This window comes from Lipophrys pholis, assembly GCF_963383615.2.
Source record: "Lipophrys pholis genome assembly, chromosome: 8".
NCBI classification, from domain to species: Eukaryota; Metazoa; Chordata; class Actinopteri; order Blenniiformes; family Blenniidae; genus Lipophrys; species Lipophrys pholis.
Genome location: NC_137630.1, coordinates 14,612,230 through 14,631,214, shown reverse-complemented (window position 1 = coordinate 14,631,214; position 18,985 = coordinate 14,612,230). Strand labels below are relative to the sequence as shown.

At 42.6% G+C, this 18,985-nt stretch overlaps 4 protein-coding genes across 5 annotated transcripts; 2 read left to right on the top strand and 2 right to left on the bottom strand.

Annotated features, from left to right (window-relative positions):
• Positions 1-1,889: 1,889 nt before the first annotated feature.
• tmem51a (transmembrane protein 51a) lies at positions 1,890-7,100 on the top strand. Of its 2 annotated transcripts, none has more exons than XM_080470548.1 (3): positions 1,890-2,056; positions 3,980-4,420; positions 4,833-7,100. In XM_080470548.1, exons 2-3 carry the CDS (start codon positions 4,014-4,016, stop codon positions 5,227-5,229), a joined length of 804 nt encoding a protein of 267 aa, XP_080326674.1. In that variant the 5' UTR covers positions 1,890-2,056; positions 3,980-4,013; the 3' UTR covers positions 5,230-7,100. The 2 variants fall into 2 exon arrangements, with proteins under 2 accessions (XP_080326674.1, XP_080326675.1); XM_080470549.1 differs by having other exon boundaries at positions 1,900-2,056; positions 3,983-4,420.
• An 893-nt stretch (positions 7,101-7,993) lies between these two features.
• On the bottom strand, positions 7,994-11,646 carry LOC308113546 (chymotrypsin-like elastase family member 2A). Its single transcript, XM_080469921.1, has 8 exons — positions 11,583-11,646; positions 11,175-11,263; positions 10,806-10,903; positions 9,582-9,704; positions 9,263-9,399; positions 8,382-8,527; positions 8,144-8,296; positions 7,994-8,063 (listed from the first exon to the last, which is right to left on the bottom strand). Exons 1-8 carry the CDS (start codon positions 11,620-11,622, stop codon positions 8,046-8,048), a joined length of 804 nt encoding a protein of 267 aa, XP_080326047.1. The 5' UTR covers positions 11,623-11,646; the 3' UTR covers positions 7,994-8,045.
• A 143-nt stretch (positions 11,647-11,789) lies between these two features.
• LOC308113545 (chymotrypsin-C-like) lies at positions 11,790-14,390 on the bottom strand. The gene is made up of 8 exons (XM_080469920.1): positions 14,343-14,390; positions 14,170-14,258; positions 13,791-13,888; positions 13,510-13,632; positions 13,278-13,414; positions 12,911-13,056; positions 12,100-12,252; positions 11,790-11,993 (listed from the first exon to the last, which is right to left on the bottom strand). Exons 1-8 carry the CDS (start codon positions 14,380-14,382, stop codon positions 11,976-11,978), a joined length of 804 nt encoding a protein of 267 aa, XP_080326046.1. The 5' UTR covers positions 14,383-14,390; the 3' UTR covers positions 11,790-11,975.
• Positions 14,391-15,523: 1,133 nt separating this feature from the next.
• Positions 15,524-17,916, top strand: LOC308113762 (chymotrypsin-like elastase family member 2A). Its single transcript, XM_080470223.1, has 8 exons — positions 15,524-15,592; positions 15,704-15,792; positions 15,881-15,978; positions 16,540-16,662; positions 16,791-16,927; positions 17,133-17,278; positions 17,362-17,514; positions 17,842-17,916. The coding sequence occupies exons 1-8, from the start codon at positions 15,556-15,558 to the stop codon at positions 17,857-17,859; spliced, it is 801 nt and encodes a 266-aa protein (XP_080326349.1). The 5' UTR covers positions 15,524-15,555; the 3' UTR covers positions 17,860-17,916.
• Positions 17,917-18,985: the final 1,069 nt, after the last annotated feature.

Below are 18,985 nucleotides of genomic sequence, written 5' to 3'. Positions count from 1 at the left end.
GAGAGGGGCACTGAGACAAGAACGTGATCACTTTGTTTCACTCTAATGTGGTGTGTAAAAGACAACCATAACGCACATGCACTCAAACACATAGCTGATGTGTGGTGGGAGCAGGGTGGGATCAGTCCTTGAGATTTTAACTTGACCAAAGGCCTCGAAAGGTATAACTGTGAGTCGGTGGTACATTTACACAAAGGAAGTACAAGTGACGTGGCTGATATGAGACATATACTGCACAGGGAAGCATTGAATAAATGGCACGTTACCGACATACACCCTTCCAGTTTGTTGATAACAGTTGTGTAAGACGGGGTTTTACGTCCCTTTTATGGGCACTTAGTTAGCTATTTGTAGGTGGATCGGCCTTGTGAGAGGATTGGTGTAAAACTGTCTGACTGTTGTGATGTTGTCATGCTTAGTCTGCATAGTCACACCACTTAGTTTAACCCTCTCAGGTGACTCGCACGCCTTCCCCCCTCAGCACTTATTTGCACAAATCGCTTTTAGTCTCAGTAGTTCATGCTTCACTGTTTCTGACACAATAAATCCTGGTAATGAACAGAAGGATTCATTATTTCTATTAGAAAAACACATTTTTTAGACAATCATGTAGTGTATGTTTTATCCAAGTCTACACAGCTCTTCAGTTTGTTAAAAAAAAAAACCTTTGTACTACAAGTTACAAAAACATAGTTCTTTGATGACTACACCATGTGTCAGCATGGAAAAACACAACACTCTTGCTTTAGAGTAAAAAATGCCAGAGGACTTTCGGAGTCCATCGCAGTTGAAGTCACTCTGCTTGGACTCCTTTGAATTAAACATTCCAAAACTCTATCTGTATTGGATACACGAGAATGGCATCTTTTTTTTTCTTGTCCTCGAGTCACAAATGAGTGTACTCAGAGTCAAAAACAGTTCCCGAATATTTGGAGGAGTCCAATAAACTCCACTGTGTACCCTCAAATGTCAATTTGCACACATCTTGTCTTTCAAATCATTCTTAGCAAACTACATTCATCTGATAGCTAAATTCCAGTTTCACAGCCCCTATCGACATGTTGATTCAACTCTTCCACTATTATGGCCCACATTACGACACAAAGAAAAACTGTGAGTATTAATATTTGTATTCGCTTCATTGACTGATAAACTTTCTCTGATAAGACATATTATCCCATATCTTGAGGGGTATTTTCAGAGAGAGCCTTTACTAAACATGTTCATGAGTTCCCAGCTGCACAGACACAACTAAATAGAGCATAGAGTGTGTATTGAGCGCCAATAAAAAAAAATGCCACCTTGAGCAAAAACACATGTATACATGAGTAATGGTGAGCACGTTTTTGGAAGAAAAATGACAACAGTGCAAAGAAACAACAAACCCCTGGTACCATGTTTGTGTGTGTGTGCGGGTTACCAATAACAAATGAAATCAATAAGACATAATTGTGTGCTGCTTATTGATCACGCACAGATCATACCTATGTCCCTTGAGCAAAGCCAGCCTTCATGGTTTTTAATTGAAATTTATATGAGATGTACCGGTTGAACGGGCCTGTTGTCTCGTAATTCAATCACACTGTGCGTGTGGATGAGAAATCTTTCCGGGTAAATCATATAAGCGTTTCCTGTCGGTTTCTATCGCCCTGAACTTTTTTTTTTTTTCAATCTGAGAAGTCCTTGCAGATGCAGATGAATTGGTGGGAATCAGAGGCACGGTGGGGACCGTGTGTGCAGTACAGTATGGAGTGGAGCATGAAGGGGTAATAATCTCGGGTGAGAAACAGCAGAAATGTGCCCCTCTGCAGGCCGGGAGTGGAGGGGTTAATGAAAGTGGAAGTGCATCGCGGCGGAGCCCCCTCCTTCCTGCTCTGCCTCCTCCTGCCGCCCGGGCCCATCCGTCTCCTGGTGAATCCCCGGCCGCTCCTCGGAGCTCACTTTCTCATTAAATTATGCCCATAAAGTCCGGGCGGAGGCGGTGGATGAGCTCGATATCACACACGGCACCTCCCGCCGGGGCTCAGACGGAAACTTGTAGCCGAAAGATGCCAAGGTGAGTCTTAAATGTCGCTTCCGCCAAACTGTTACTTTGTGTCGCTTGTGTCGACTGTGTAAAGTTTTGTGTTCTTATAGTTTGATTCCGGGAAAGTGTTCCTTTCTTTCTTTTCCTCATGAAGAGCAGTCGTGGTCTAAAAAAAACAAACCCGCCCAGTTTTGCTCTCAAACGGACTGCGCGGTGTTTTTAAGGGAGCAGCGGTTAACTATTTCCATACAGAGATATTTCTAAACTTCTCTAACTAGTAGCTAAAAGTAAGCTTTAAAAAAAAAGAAAAGAAAAATTGAGGTGAAACACTCTTAAAAACTTAGACGGGGCTCTACGGAAGGAAAACAAGTGTGTGAGTGTGTGTGTTTTGAGGGGAGGGGAGGGGGGGTGGGGGTGTCTTTCTGTCTTGTGTGGAGGCCTGTCAATGTCTTACTCTGCTCTTTGGTGAATTATAACCTCTTTTTAGACGGGGCTGTAACAAACTGTACGAAACTCCGTATTTATGTGACACCTCCACATTCCTCTGCCCCTCAGGGTTGAGCAACATTATAGTGACCCGGGGCTGGCAGTGGAGGAGGTTTAATCCCTCCAGCTGCCGTGATGCGTTCACTTGCAGCCTCATGCCAAGCATTCTTTACTGGGAGAGGATGGGAGAGGGGAGGTCGCGCTAAAGTCGACATTGCAGCACATTTCGACATGCTTGGGGATGAGACACACTGATTGACTTTGTTAGTATATCCCAGGATAAATCTCTGGTATGAGTATTTCACAAGGACATTCCTGGATGTTGAAAGAGGTTGCATTTACATGATGGGGGACGTCACCCTCCCTTTAGGCCAGGTTTATGATGGTCAGAGCTTTGCTATACTCCGCCACGCATCACTAGTCACCTGCTGCATATTTAAGTGCATTATTTAAAGCAGTGTTTGTTTTAGTCAAAAGTGTCTTCATTTAGTTTTCCATTGTAATTATTACATGAAATGTGACTGGAGTGGTCAACAGGATAGAGCTGAGTATGAGAAGTGATTTGTGATCAGGTCTCGCTTGGTTAAAGGGAAGTTCTCGAGGACAGTGGAGAGATTTGCTGTTGTGCATGGAGATGTTTGCATTGATGAAAAGACAGGAAGCTGAAATGGAGAAGTGAAGATGTTGATGTTTTCACTATGAGCACGTTAGAAGGCGGAATTGGGACAGCGAGGACGAGGAGGTTGAGACACTTTGGTGTGTAGGAGAGATGATGGATTTGTGGAGAAGCAGATGCAGAGGATGGAGCTGCGAGGAGAAGAGGGAGGACATGCAGAGGACTCATGTGAGCATGGAGGAAACGGGACGCAGGGTTTTGCAAGAAGATGAAGAAGTGTTCCTGGCATACTTTGGCCTCCATGATAAATAATAGATCAACAAATGTAACTCTGTTCCTGAATTCTTTAAAAGGTGTGCTTCCTGCCTCGCCTTACAACTTTTACTCTTGTTTGTCATGGGAGAGGCAGATAACCTCTTGGGTTTTGACTATAATCTAAAATGATGTAATATTTTGTGAGGGTCTTGCTTTGCGATGACGTAATGGGTCTTATCTACCCCTATTAATGTGGTAACTCCAGTGAAAAGTGCTATGACTTGTGGAAACTTGGCTGCTGTAAATGTTTTAATGCAGCAGAGTTCTCAGGAGAAGCACTTTACACATCGACAGTTCATTTTATGTTCTGCAAGTTTTACTTAAATCTGGACTTGGACACTCATAAAGGACAAATCTCTGGACATCAGCAGACGGGTTGAGTCTTGTCTTTTTTTTTTCAACAGGACTCGCTGTTGAAAAAAAACAGCAACATCATATACCTTGTTAGAGATTCTTATCCCAAATTTTTTGTTGTGTGTTTTGATTTCTCTCTGCGTGTGTCCATTACTAACAATCTTTCTCTCTGTTCTTCACAGCAGCTGTTCTGACTGAAGTTTAGGAGCAGACAAGATGCGTTCTAGTGTGGATAACCCACCAACCTCTGTTGGCAGCAACGGGAATCACAGCAACAACAACAACAATAATCACAGCAGTGAGAACAGTGGAAACTCGGGTTCCCAGTATGCACTGTGTGCTCTGGGCGTGGGACTAATCGCCCTGGGTGTCGTGATGATCGTGTGGAGCGTGGTACCTGTGGAAGCAGCTAATAATAATGGCAGTATTTCAGATGAACACCACAATACCGGCAGCAGGAAAGATAAAGCCTCCTCGGTGGCCTTTGTCTTGACGGGCTCGGGGGTGGCCATGCTGATGCTGTCCCTGTGTCTGGGGATGAGGAACAAACGGCGGGAGCAGCGGCATCTGCAGGCGGCCCAGAACCAAAGAGGAGAAGCGAGGCAGCAGGAGGAGCGACAGACGTGAGTTCAGTCAAGAGTTTCCAACTCAACCGCTTCTCAGTAGTTTTCATCTCAGGATGACTTGTTTTTATTGAGAACGAAAACTTCCCCGGTTGCACAAGAAGTTATGTTGACCAACTTTTGGATTTAAAGAGCTTATTTGGTGAATGGCTTTAACTTCTAAAGTGTGTTTGAATTCTTGTGAAGTCTCAGTGATCTAGATCAGTCATATTTACCCATTCCCTCACTATCAGACACAGACTTCCACACCAATTTAAGAATCTAAAATTAAAACGACTGACATTCAAGTTGTCCACACACTGTTCGGAAAAACTGTCGTTCAATGTCTTGCCTAGGGACACATTAAAAGAGTGAGCAGGACCATCAAGCCAACACAAGTTATTAAATGAGTCATTTCTCTAAATGTCTGCAGTGCTGAGGAGCAGGCCCAGCGATTCGCCGTCCCCAGCTATGAAGAGGCAGTGGGCAGTGGCCAGTACCCCGTCCGTCAGACCAACCCTCGCCCCAGCACCTCACAGCTCCCTTCCTACGACGACCTCGTCCAAGTCGATGGCGTGCACTTCGAGAACGAGGGATCAGAGGTCGTGTCGGCCACACCGCAGCCCGCTGCTGCTGCCGCCGCCGCCGTCTCCACGTCCAATCGTAAACCCGGGAAGAACAGCCGCAAGCTCCTCCCGATCAAGATCCGTCGGATAAAATCGGAGAAGCTGCACATGAATAATGTTGATAACGCTCAGCCAGCAACCGGAATCAGCATTGAACCACTGACACCGCCACCACAGTATGAGGATAAGGTGCCTCCAATTTGATAAAAAAAAAACCCAGAGCTGACTGAAACTATCCACTGACACATCCCCCACCACCACCCCCACCCCCCGTGGATCAACCTTGTTAAGCCAAAACTGGAATATGGCTTCATGCTGAATCTTTTCTTTTTTCATTTTGTTCTGGAGACATGCCACTCCGCTTGATCCCAAATAACTCCAAAATGAGAAGTTTGACCTTACTGGATGTCATCGGCCGACACAAAGGGATGAAGTTTCTGAATGCTTTTCTTACTGAGACCTATTCCTTCACGATGTGCCTTCTGGGATTTTGTACACAGCCATTGCAGCTTTTTTTTATGTAAACAGCCACTCAGCTGTGCACTGGAGATGTTGGAAGAGGTCCTAAGACCTCTGGCAGTTTACAGTGAGGATCTATCCTCCTGTAGCTGTACCCTACACATATTGTATGTGATGTGCACAGCAACTATTTCCTTAAGGCGGAGCTCCAGTATGGATAGCTTTGGATTAGTGTTTGTAGTTGACCGAATCCAGGTTCATCAATGAGTCACTGGGCTTTCTGTGTACTCGTGGAGCTCCACCTGATGTGGCGTCAAGCTACACTTAAACTCCCGGACTGTCACAAATATTGTCTCTCCTGTGAGACTTTTCTTTAAGCTCGGTTTTTAATCTGTGTGTGTTTGTAGAAGAGCTTTTTAGAAAAAGAGTCGGTCCGTATTTCAGTGAGTCAGACTTCAGGGGTTTTGAATCACAAGAGCTAAACATTGTAAAGTTTCATTTACATATTGTATTATGAAGCAGCCCCAGGTCTGTGCAATCCTTGCCGTGCCATCAAAAAGAAAAAGGTTTCTACACATTTCTTGACCACAGCTTTAAAGACTCTGCTATGTTTCCATAGATAAAGTAAAGACCCTTGTCATGTCTTTGGGTGGATGCTATTGTTTAGTAGAAGTTGGTGAGAAATGGTCCAATATAAGAAAATGAGCAATTATACTTCTGTTTGTTAAATAGATTTTGCCAAGAAATAATGTTGAAGACAGTATAAACGTCCTTTAATTTGTATCAAATATGACTGACCTGTGTAGAAGGACCAATATTGCTCAGAAACACACCATTGACGTGTCATCATCGGTGCCTTTGCAAACAGTTGCCAAGCCACAGCACTTTCAGGCTGAAATCTGCATTTTTTTTTTTTTAGCTCCGCTTTCTACTGCTTTGAATAACGGTTTGTAAGTAGCTTGTGTTGAATGTCCGTATCTCGGTAAACCTCAAAGGACACAACAGCAAAGCAGAGGATCCACCTCTTCCTGCATGTCAGTGATGTGGAGCGCAGCAGAGAGCTGCTGTTGAAATGCAGACTGCACTTAATTAGAAAGCTCATATTTACACTTCCCGGCTCCGACGCAGTGGCGCTTTGTTACAGCCGCGATTCGGTTACAATTGAATAGAAATCACTTCTGGGGAAGAACTCATTTTCCCAAGAAGTTCACGGTCTCGCGTTATGGTGCTTTTTAGTCGTTGGGACGCAAGTTGCCGGCGGAGTTTTGTCCGAATCACAGATGCATGCATTTCAGCTGAGAACAGCACATCCGAAAACATTTCAAAAGGCGTACCAGGCGACCAACAGGGCTGGAGCTTGAATGTCGACGAAGGGGGAAGCCCACGTGAGCACGATGGAGGGAATTGCTGCAAGCCCTCGCCCCGTAGCCATGGTGAGCGCGGCGGAGCCGTGAAGGCAGCAGTGTAGTCGCTGCTTCTCCGGGGCTTTTTGTTCTTATTGGAGATGTCTAACAGAAAGACTCTTTCACTGTGCAGCTGTGCCACAATAACGGCAACTATTGCCCAGTGGCTGGCCACCACAGCTTGACTTGGAAGTCCTGTTTTCACATAAAAGCATGAGCAAAAGAAAGAAAACAGACTGGATCCCTTTTTTTTTTTTTTTTTTTTTTCCATTTTCGTTGATAAACATGATTTTATCAGTACCTGCCCGCACACAATCCTTTCTTCTCTATTTTTGTAGAGCTGAACAGCTGAAGCCAAACAGAGTAATTCACCTAGTAATGTTCCTCATTTTAAAACTTTCCCTCTTTTCGTTAGAGTTGCAACCATCTCGTCACGAGGTCATTATCAGCTGATTGTGTTTTATATGCGCATGTTTTCTGTTGGTTTGACCGAACACGACTCCAGGGCTGTGAGTGGAACTCAACCGTGTCTACATTCGTCCGAATTGTTTTTAATTCGAAGCTTGTAACCCGGGCTATAGTTTTTGTCAGGCTCTTTTATTTTGCAGACATCGACGTCGTGGCTCATTTGCAAAGTACAAATGAGTAAAGTTTAATGTTATACCTGAATGAATGAACATTCTTCATGTGAATGAGCTCCCAGAAACAAATGTTTGTTCGTCTCCTTTTCATTGTTGCCTTTTTTTTCCCTTTTTTTTTTATATATATATATATATATTAAAGCTCTGGTGTTTTGTATGTGTACTGTGAAAATGTGCTTTTCTATGATAACTTGTGTTTTGGAAAATGAAGAGTGAAAACACATTTACCTTCTGATAAATAAAAAGAAACATTTGGTAATTACATATCCAGAGTCGGTGTGTGTGTGAAAGGTGTTTTTCCCTTCGAATGTTCTGTTGGTATTGAACGTCTCATTTTCACGTTTTGTATCTTTCCCGCTGATCTCCTGCTTTGAAAACTGGAGTTTACGGCATTTATGTTGTTTTTTTCAGAAATTGGACAGTAACTTTGCTTGAAACTGAAAGTAACTTGAGCCAAAAAGATTTCACAGCTTGATTGTTTTTACTGAAAAACAAAAATCTCTTTGAAAAAGCCTCTTCAGTACTTGGTCATGATCTGTAACGAGACGGGCACGGGCGAACACGATGAGTTTTTAGCTTCAGGTTGCGATGCGGGCAAATCAAACTGCGACTCACCCTGTTGATCCAGCCGATGTAGGAGCTGACTTGTGTGAAGACGGTGGGCTTCTGAAAGACGTTGCAGCCCTGACCCGAGCCGAAGCTGACCACGCCGTGGACGTCCCATGAACCGTCGCTGTTCTGGCAGTTCAGAGGACCACCGGAGTCTCCCTGCGGGTCCGCGCACGGTGAGCATATATATATATATATATATATATGCAGACCCGGTGGTTTATTTCAATGTAAATCTGCTTACGTTACAGCCCGCGGCGATGCCGTCTCCGCCAGCGCAGACCATCTTATCCGTGGCCAGCACACTCCACCAGTCGGGCCGGGAGCAGATGTCATGGCCCACAACCGGCAGGAGAGCCTGCTGCAGGATGTCTGCTGCAGGTCCGGCGGCTGTGAAGGACGCAGGGACGTGGATGAGGTAGGAAACCACGCGGAAAATAGGGACAGCCAATAGAAATTGGGTCATGTTTAGACTGAACACAGCAGTGCTATCAGCGGCTTCTAAAGTCTACTGTTCCCTCACTAAATGATTCATATAGATGTAATTACTGAATAATACTTGTGATTATTACTTTTTGCGTCAAACTGTGAATGCTCCGTATATTATTTACACAACTGGATCTTTTCTGTGAACTCCCCAAAAATACTCAGAATGACAAAGTGGTTAATTATAGGCTCGCTAGTTGAATCGGTATCGAATCCTACCTGCCGGCACTGTTGTTTGATTGTTCTCAAGCAGTGTGTGATGAATATTTTTCGTTGCTTTCACTTAACTGAATAATGTTTGGGCTGGTTTTTCCTCAGCATACTCCAAATCCCTTCAAAAACTTGGGTTTGAAGTTAATCAGTGGCTCTAGGTGTGAATATGTGTTGTCTGTCTCTCTTTGCCACATGATGGTCTGGTGGGTTGTCCAGGATATAGCCTGCTACTGCCCTGCTGTTGCCCATAGTCTTGGATTGGCCCCTAAAGATGGATGAAGCAGTAGAGAATAATTTATGTATAGATGGTTGATATGTCTCCCACCCTGATAGCTTGATTTGTATTGACCGCTGTTTACAGAAACTGGCCAGCCTGTAAAGATTCAGAGTAATGTGGTGACCCATGTTTGTGATGTGATTACTCACTGGAGAGTCGACCCCAGCCAGTGACGAAACATGGGGTATCATGGGGCAGGACAACACCCTGGTCGGGAAGGCAAGCAGGCTTGATCGTATCAGAGAAGATGACGGGGGAGGGGAGTTTGATCAGAGCAATGTCATTCCTGTAAAAGGTGAACGAAGACCCATAATCAGAGAGAGAGAGGATGATCTCCCTGTTCCATAATGTGTTGCTTTTTCATTTATGTTCATTTATTCTTGTGTTACCTTACTCATTAAGAGACCCAGAAAAGTAACAGTGACGGCCTGCTGGAGATGGTATTGAGTTTGTGCGGTTTGCTGTTACCGGCTGAGCAGGATGCTGTAGTCTTCGTGGGTGATGATTGTAGCTGCCCTCTGTGCGATGGAGCCCTCCTCACTGGCCTTCAGGCTGTGTTTACCCAGCTCCACTCTGTAGTTGTAGCGGTCGCTGTGGGATGACAGGTGACAGGACATTGCCCCGAGGGGGTTAGACTCAGTATTGACTGTGAGAACAAAACTGTGATTAAACTGATGGTGGACTGCAGTGAAACGGATGCAGCTTTGGTTTGGGCTACCACACAACTGTAACTGACTTCACTGACTAATCACATACATGGCAGTTTTCAGCTCCCATGATGAGATTTGGGTCTTATTGAGTTTATCCATGGCAGGTAACGATGCGGATGGTAAATGAAAATCTGTTGGGTACCAGGAGTTGAAATTAATTGGTGAAGCCTAAGTGAGTGAATTAGATCGTGACTGTCGCACTCTGTGTTTTCCACATGATTACTGGTGACCTGTCCAGAGGTGAACGCAGATAATAGATAAAGAGCGATGTCTGGATGGATCTTCTCTCTCCTCTCGATCCAATTTGTTTCTTCTTCAATGTCTGAGGTTGTGGCTTGACAAAATAAACGGTGCTTAACAAGTCTTCACTCTGAAACTACTCATTCTAATAATTTGAAGGATTGTTTTGAATCAGTAACTCCTGAAGTACTTGAACCATAATCACATTTTATTTGCGTTATGACCTGCTGAAATATAATCCCCTATTTTTTCACGCTTTGTCGCCTTAAAACCTCAATTCAAAGCCGTGCATTTCCAATATGTGGAGAACGTCATATTGAGATAATTTTTATAATAGACTGTATATAACAGGTAATGCAACTTAGTTCAAAATGTAGCTTTAAATAAAACCCTGGCTTTAAAGCTCAATTTAGATTTTTACATTTTGTTAACTTTTTTTTTGTTTTTATCTGAACATTACTATGAGGAAACTTTAGTATGTGTGAAACCTCAGTTAATCTAATTTGCAATGATGTCCTGGTTAAGGTGACAAGCAGCTCTTGCAGCATACTTGGCAAAGACAGACATTGGTAGAAAAATCAATGGTGACCGGTTCTTTATTGGACTGGTAATCACTTCAACAAAATCAAGAAATTAATCTGTTCTCACACACATTTGCTGCTTCAATCTCAGGATTTGTAAGGTTGTCAAATCATTTCGGATCGTTGATCACCTTCCACAGGTTCTATTGCCTTGCACTCACTTGATGCAGTGTGCAGCGGTGAGAATCCACTCAGGGGAGATGAGGGAGCCTCCACAGACGTGACTCCAGCGCCCACTGCTGTCCGACTGGAGTGAGACCTAGGTGGGGTAAGAATTATATCAGTAAACTGATAAGAAATGTAACTTTTTTTGATCATTAGAAAATGTGAATTCATCATAAAAATTCTAACTATCCTCTAACAGTCCATTAAATCCCCTTTAATTGTATAAAGAACAAATGGATGACTCACTTTCTATCCACTAAATGAAAAACAATTGGGGCCACTTGTTTGATTTGATAATATGTTGGAGTTCATGCTGTACTGCTGTTGTAAAAAGTATTTTTTATTATTTTTTGGTACATTTTTACCTGCCAGGGCCAGCTGTGAGGCGTGGTGTCCTCTCCTGCCACCACCCTGCTCAGCGCAGGAGGGAAAGTGGGAAGGCCGCAGCCATAGGCTATAGAGGACAATATTAGCAATGTTACAAACGACAGCTTTCATATTTCCAGGTAATAAGTGATAATTCACTATTGAGGATACCGCAAATTGTCATGAGACATATGAGGCATTATGATCTTCAGCATCAGCAAAACAAGTTTTTTGTGTTCTTTTTTTAATATATGAAGGTCAGGACATTCAGTGATGCTAAAGAAAATGCACTTTTATAAAGTTCTATGTTATCACAAGAACTTCTTTTAAGATCACTAACTAGCTGTATGCTTTTTTATTTTTTATTTTTTTTAAGCAATTCAGAGACAAGTTGAAGGCTTTCTTACCACTCGCTACCAAAACAGCCAGAACCACCAGCCTCCTCATGCCTGATGATCTTTGTGAGAGTAGATGTATACCTATGCGTTAAAAGCTGACTGGTATTTATACTGTGTGCAAGGATCCTCTGTCTCAGTGTATAGACCGTTCTGGGAAACCTTGGTGTGCAGAAGCAGAAAGTCAAACAAGTGCTGGTGAGTGAGGACACAGCGGGTGCTTGATAGGAAATTCCCATCAGTGTGAAGCCTGAAATCAGACTTCAGATTCTTTATTGGTTCTTGTACATTCAGCAAAACTAGTGACATTACAGTTATAAAGTGAATGAAGTAACACAAAACTTGTCCTTAATTTCTTTATTACACTGGTAAAAGTTGTCGTTTTGGTCCCAACAGGCTGCTCTCTCAGTAAGCTGCCATTTTCTGTGAAATGAAAATTAAAAGAATGAATTAGATTTAATCCAAACAAATGCTTAAGTCACTTTCTAAAATGTGTCCTTCGTTGAAGATTGAGAATAAAATGAGTTACGGCGCTGATCCAGTCGACGTAGGCGGACACTCTGGTGAAGACGGTGGGCTTCTTGATGAGGTTGCACTTGAGACCGGAGCCGAAGCTGACAATCCCGTGGACTTCCCAGGAGCCGTTGGCTGCCTGACAGTTCAGGGGACCGCCGGAATCCCCCTGAGGCCATCGAGAGAGGAAAAACGTCATCATTTTACTTTTTCTCTTTTCTAATTGTATCTAATTTCTATATTTTACGTTTACCTCAAATTTGTGTGGTAATTTCAGTTCTGTCCGGTTTTTCTGATCAGTTTTACATTCTTGTTATTATTGTATTGATATTTTATCGGAATGGTTTGTTGTTTGAATTTATTATTACTTTTTATTATTTTTATTTTCTTTATCTATATAGATCTTACATTTTTTAATATCCATTTATCTTTCTCTCATTTTAAAATCACTCCTAGTTTACATTTTAAGTGACATTTTGTCCCATTATAGTAGTTTCTATTTTCATTTACAAATATTTATACGCACTTACTTTACTTCGTATTTTTTAACTATTTTACTTTGTTTTTCTCCTTATTTTCTCTTTATTGTATATTTATATATTTCTATGTCTTTGTTTGACTCTGTATTTGTCTTAATTTTAGCTTTAAGCACCGAGTACTATAGTAGTGCTTAGTTCAAAGTGTAAGATTTGTGATTCATAACTTCCGATGTTGGTGATGTCAACATATGATGTTGACATCACATGTATGCATCACAGGTATCTTACCTGTACATATTCGTGTGACTTCACTGCATGCAGCTATGTGACTTGTGTTTTCAGACTCACGTTGCATCCGGACATGACTCCGTCTCCGCCTGCACAGACCATGGTTTCCTTCACCTGGAAGCTCCACCAGTCAGGCTTGCTGCAGGTAGCGTGGTCCACCACAGGCAGGAGAGCCTGCTGCAGGATGTCAGCAATGGGACCTCCAGCTGTGAGGAGGTGGGAAGCATAACCAGGTCATGTTTAGCTGAGGTGGGAACCACGGAAGTCACGAACCATCCTCGTCCTGTGCTGGATTTTTTAAACTCTATACAGTACATGAACAAAACTCAACCACTAACCTCACACTGTATACTTCATCTCAATAGATTCAATAGAGTCTCCACTACCTTATCAAAGTGAGTTTTTATGAAACTGTTTGTTCACTCACTGTAGAGGCGACCCCAGCCAGTAACGTAGCAGGGCTCATCATGAGGGAGGATGGCCCCAGCAGCAGGGATGCATGCAGCCGTGATGGAATCAGAGGACGTGACAGGGGACTCCAGCTTGATCAGGGCGATATCATTACTGGAGAGGAAACACATGGATGTGCTTTGAAACGTTTTTTTTTCTTCCCTACAATTCAAAAACTTTATTCTTAGAGAGAGACGTAGTATTTTTACCGAATGAACAGAGCGCTCCATTTCTCATGGACAATGATGTTGGAGGTGCCCATGAAGACAGCGTTCTCCTCCATCTCTACCAGATTGTGCTTTCCCAAGGCCACTCTGTACTCCCGACCTGTGCTGTGAGTCGATGGAGCAAAACGTGAAGCTGTTAAATGCACCAGCTCACGGGGGCATTCCATCAAAAACATTTCTCCAGTGAACATAACAGATCAACCTCTGTGCTTTTACCCCATTGGCCGATGACTGCAGTAGATATGCGTGTCATGTGTTCATACCTGATGCAGTGAGCAGCAGTGAGGACCCACTGGTTGGAGATCAGAGTACCTCCACAGGTGTGCCTCCACTCACCCTCTCTGTTGTACTGCAAGGAAATCTGAAACACGCACAGCATATAGTTTTAATAAAATTCATTATATCCGATGTTATATTTGATGTTTTTTTGCATGAGACATGTAATAATACAATGTATGCTCCCTATATCAGTCATTGTCAAGCCTGTGTTGCCCTTCGTGGCACGTTATTATTGAGACCAATGTAACCAGCGTTGTTATTCTGAACAGTGTGTGCACTTTTATTTTTTTTTATTATTTACAGTTTGTCAGCGCTACTTTTTGAAGCATCGTCAGTCTTTCTCCATTCCTCTGCATGTTTTACCTGCCAGGGCCAACTGTTAGGCCTGACATCGTGTCCTCCAACCACCCGACTCAGTACCGGGGGGGATGTGGGCTGGCCGCACCCGTAGGCTGCAGGGACAAATGAAGATCACACAGTTGTTACACTGCCTTTGTGAAAAAAAAACAACAACAAATAAATAAATAAATCTTTACCCCCGACAACAAAAAGAGCAAGAACCACAAACTTCATCATGTCTGCACCTCCACAGTTTGAGTGAACGGCCTGACATATTTATACCTTTCACAACGTTATGCAACCAGCAAAAACTGGATCAAGTTCTGGGAAATGTGCATTTTGACGGATCTTAACGTTGGGGTGGAGCTTTGAACGGCAGCACTGACAGACGTGAAACAGGCGAAACAGGCCAAGGCCAAAGTTTTAAAGGTTATTTGTTTGTCTAACCTCTCACAGCTATGAAATAATGTACCATGTGTCAGCAGCAGCTGGAGCTCACTCCCCCTCAAAATTTACATCATATCAAATCTAACACAACAGTTTTTGGTTTTAGAAAAATAGAATAAAAGCAGAGTTTTTGAGGTGTTAAAGTTTCTCACACAGACACAGTTGATCCTGTACTTTTTGAAGTGAAAGTAACATCATTATTGTAAATTGTCCACATGACACTGGACACAACGATGGATGTATTTGGGTACAGTGAAGTAACTTTTTTCCAAAAGTGGTTTATCAAAAGAGTTACATCATCAAACATATCACTGTTGAATATATATATTTTTAAATGACAAATTTTGATTTTATTCCCCAAAACTTTTCCAACAATACAGAAAGTAAATGGTTTTTTTTTTTTATAGCAAGTAAATCAATGGGAAATGCCAGTACTCATCTTATCTAATCTCATATGAATAGATTTATTTTATATTGGAGCCGGTTTATTTCATAGAAGAAACACTATATATGTTAATACTACTGTGTGTCATATGTTATGAAGAGAACATTTCAAAGTAAATAGGATAAAGCACTTCTAGAAGATGAAAGTGTGAATTTAGCTCCGGAAGTCTAATTTGAAAATGTCCTGACGATATGAATTTTCTTACACGTCAACTCAACATGCAATAATGAGAAAAATAAGTTTACAATACAAAGGAAGTCACTGAATATTTTCAGATGAATGCACAAATCTGTCACTTTAAAGACGGCGGTCTGATGGACTCCAGTAACATCTGTGTGCTTCACATCGGGGTAGAGTCGGGGAGATAAGGTGTATTTGGAGCTTATCTCCAAGGTTGATTTATTTTTCCCCCACCACGTTATCCTGGCTGCGTGAAACGTTGAGTCACACCTTTGCGCCCTGAGAAGCACTATATAAAGAGGAGCGGGTCACTGTGGACGCCACTGAAGACAGTCACAATGAAGTTCGTGATCTTGGCTTTGTTCGTTGCTGGCGGTAAGCGAATATTCTTTCCCCTGACTCGAAAACAATGCACTGGATTTTAGATTCCTTCCAGTGTTCCAACCCCATTGTTAATCACCATATTCTTTCTACTGTTACCTAAAGCCTACGGGTGCGGCCTGCCCACCTTCCCCCCCGTTCTCTCCAAAGTAGTTGGTGGAGATGATGTGCGCGCAAACAGCTGGCCCTGGCAGGTATGCAACTTTCTTCAAAGAAATCAGGGACTTCATTGAAGCGTCAAACAATAAACCAGTGACTGGACCACTTGTTTGTTCTCCTCAGGTGTCTCTGCAGTACAAGAGTGGCAGCAACTTCTATCACACATGTGGTGGCACTCTGATTTCCAGCCAGTGGGTCCTCACTGCTGCTCACTGCATCGGGTGAGACAAAAGTTTCTCTTTTGTATTTCGATAGGGTCGCAGAGTGGACAGTAAAGTTAGTAAATGGTAAGCTCTATGCTCTCACAATAGTTTGTCCTATGTGACTCCTTAAATTCAGACACAGCCGTCCTGCTTCTTAATCTTCTATAATACTTAATCTAATTTAGAGTTATGTTGGCCGGTAGGCAATTTAGGGTCACCAAATGACTCAACCACATGTTTGTTTTTGTTCTACTGAATGATAAAACTAGAGAAACAAACACCTACACCCAGGAAAAACATGCAACTTCCATATAAAGATATTTTTGCTGTGAGGCTACATCAACATGCAGTCACTGATCTTTTAACACTAATCCAACAAGCGAGTAAATCAGCACAGTTCGGTTTTTACTGACTTTTAGTGAAACAGTTGAGGACAAAAATATCAGGAAATACTAAATTTTCAAGCATAAAAGGCTATTTTTAGGTTTGTGTGGGAATAAACACGTTGTAGTAGCAACATGTGCCATTCTCATGTTTGTTTCCTTGATTGTTTTCTTTTTCTTTAATGTGGCCGAGCAGAAGCCGCACCTACAGAGTTTACCTGGGAAAGCACAATCTGAAGAACAACGGGGAATCTGGTTCCATCGCCCTCAGCCCCGCTAAGATTATCGTCCACGAGAACTGGGACTCTGCCAGAATCCGGTGGGACATAGCGCGGAGTCCAAACTAAACCAGAGCTGGATAATAAGCAGCTGTGAATATTGAAAAGCTTTATCCATGTTATCAATAATGATGCGTTCCTAAATGTGCGATTTGTAATCTTGCTCCAGTAATGACATTGCCCTGATCAAGCTGGCAAGCCCCGTCAAGCTGTCCAACACCATCATGCCTGCCTGTCTTCCCTCCTCTGGAGAGGTCCTGCCTCACAACGCTCCCTGCTACGTGACTGGCTGGGGACGTCTCTGGAGTAAGTACCAACAAATTCTAAGTGTTCAAGTAACTCTGAGGCCTGTCGGCCATAATTTCCTTAATTCCTCCTTAATGCAAGATTGAAATCAGTGGACAGGACCTGGTTCAACTATCACTTCATTATATCTCAGTGGTTCACTTGAGCGTGGAGCTCCATGTTGTTGGCCTTCCTGCAACTCGTATTGTCTGATTGTCTTCAAAAGCTGGTGGCCCCATTGCTGACATCCTGCAGCAGGCCCTCCTCCCCGTGGTCGGCCACTCCACCTGCTCCAGGTATGACTGGTGGGGCAGCCTGGTCACCACCAACATGATCTGTGCTGGAGGAGACGGAGATCTGGCCAGCTGCAACGTGAGTCTGACCCTCCAGACGGCTCCAGATATAGAATCATAGCGGTTTTGGTTTACATAACGTTTGTCTCTGTTGTCCTCTAGGGAGACTCTGGTGGTCCTCTGAACTGTAGGAACTCTGATGGCTCCTGGGACGTCCACGGAGTGGTGAGCTTCGGCTCCAGCATGGGATGCAACTACTCCAAGAAGCCCTCTGTCTTCACCAGAGTCAGCGCCTACATGTCCTGGATCAACAACGTAAGTGGAAATCAAAGAACGTGTTAAATGTCAAATCCTTGACTGGCGCAGGGCGTTCCCATGCGGGTCTTTGGAGACCCCTATTTCTTATTTCATATGCTCCAAAGTCCTGATTCAAGTCAATGGTCTGTGGTGAGGCTTTTGCAGAGCTGGATGATGACGAGCAGGGAGACATATGAAATATGGAAGGCTGGGAAACAGAGTTCTTACTTAGTGGCTGAACAATGGGAAGCAGAATCTGAACATTATCATCTCACAGAGTAAAAAAGGATGTATGTGGTTAAGAAATTATGTCTTAAAGGTTTTTTCTGTGCTCTTCTTTTCCAGGTGATGATCACTCACTAAGGTGTGGACTCGTTTCTGTCAGACGTAGTTAGTTGACAATAAAGAATACATAACTCATGCAGTGTCTTGTTATTTCTTAATCAAACCTGTTGTTTCATTTGTGTTCAAATTTAAAATAAAACCAAACTCAAAATGTTATTGATGGAAAGTTGCACACACTCTATGCCATACATTCATTATGACAAATATGTAAATCTACAGTTTCATCAGTTCAGATCTCTCATGAGACAATTTACAGATATTTCCAGGTTAAATCATGAATCAAATAGTCACACTATCACAATAATGCTCTTGTAAACTGCCTCATATTTATGAATCAAGCCTCAGTTTATTTGATTTTACATCATTTTGGGATCATCTTCATAAAAATTGTTTTAGGTGAAAGCAACAACATATTTGGGCTTTTGAAAGAGAATCACAAAAAGTAATGATGAATTACTTTTTTCTTTTCATTTGAACAAATCATCTCTTCTTTGAGCGGTTTGTCGAATATATCGGAGACTGAGTTTAGGAAAATTCTCCACCTTTGGAAAATAGTCATGCACCTCTTGCATTTTTTTTTCTTTACTCATATCAATAAGGTCGAAATGATCCGATCACAACTTGTAAATCCAGAAGAAACTCGAGTGTGCGCTAATCTTCCTATTGGAGGAGCGATAGGATTTCTACAGCAGTGAAAAGTAAAAACACCTGGACTTTACCTGATTCTATCAAGTGCACGGCGTCATTAAACTGCAAGATGCTCCATAAGGTACGACTCAAAGGATAAAACATCCAAAGTCCAACCAGGGTTAAAAAGAACAAGTTTTACTTTCACATCCTGCACGTTAGAGACTGTTACAGTGACATCTAGTGGCCGGTAAAATGTATTGCGGGAGTTAGGTTTAAACTGAATGTTACACTTTTTCTTTTTGACATTTTCATATATGTCCATACATTGTGTTGTTCAACTGAAAACACCGAGTTCGAAGTTATTTACGTAGTACGTTGATAATTAATGAACGGAAAAAATACACTCTGATGGAGGAGCACGTGCAGGAAACGCGAGGTGATTCAACGTTTGGCTCACGTGTTTCATGAGAGGACTGGACAGGTGAGGCTTTCTCTGGTGTCTATTTATTTATTT

Excerpts from the sequence above, each read along its gene's own strand:
- tmem51a (XM_080470548.1), top strand. The coding sequence starts at position 4,014 with ATGCGTTCTAGTGTGGATAACCCACCAACCTCTGTTGGCAGCAACGGG. Across the intron at positions 4,421-4,832 it reads CAGCAGGAGGAGCGACAGAC|TGCTGAGGAGCAGGCCCAGC; the intron begins GTGAGTTCAGTC and ends AAATGTCTGCAG.
- LOC308113762 (XM_080470223.1), top strand. The coding sequence starts at position 15,556 with ATGAAGTTCGTGATCTTGGCTTTGTTCGTTGCTGGCG. Across the intron at positions 15,593-15,703 it reads GGCTTTGTTCGTTGCTGGCG|CCTACGGGTGCGGCCTGCCC; the intron begins GTAAGCGAATAT and ends TGTTACCTAAAG. Across the intron at positions 15,793-15,880 it reads CAAACAGCTGGCCCTGGCAG|GTGTCTCTGCAGTACAAGAG; the intron begins GTATGCAACTTT and ends TGTTCTCCTCAG.
- LOC308113545 (XM_080469920.1), bottom strand. The coding sequence starts at position 14,382 with ATGATGAAGTTTGTGGTTCTTGCTCTTTTTGTTGTCGGGG. Across the intron at positions 13,633-13,790 it reads ACTGCTGCTCACTGCATCAG|CACAGGTCGGGAGTACAGAG; the intron begins GTATGAACACAT and ends ATCGACTCACAG. Across the intron at positions 13,057-13,277 it reads TGGCTGGGGTCGCCTCTACA|CTGGAGGTCCCATTGCTGAC; the intron begins GTGAGTGAACAA and ends ACCTCCTCACAG.
- LOC308113546 (XM_080469921.1), bottom strand. The coding sequence starts at position 11,622 with ATGAGGAGGCTGGTGGTTCTGGCTGTTTTGGTAGCGAGTG. Across the intron at positions 10,904-11,174 it reads CTCACAGCTGGCCCTGGCAG|GTCTCACTCCAGTCGGACAG; the intron begins GTAAAAATGTAC and ends TACCCCACCTAG. Across the intron at positions 8,528-9,262 it reads TGGCTGGGGTCGACTCTCCA|CCGCCGGACCTGCAGCAGAC; the intron begins GTGAGTAATCAC and ends CGTCCTTCACAG.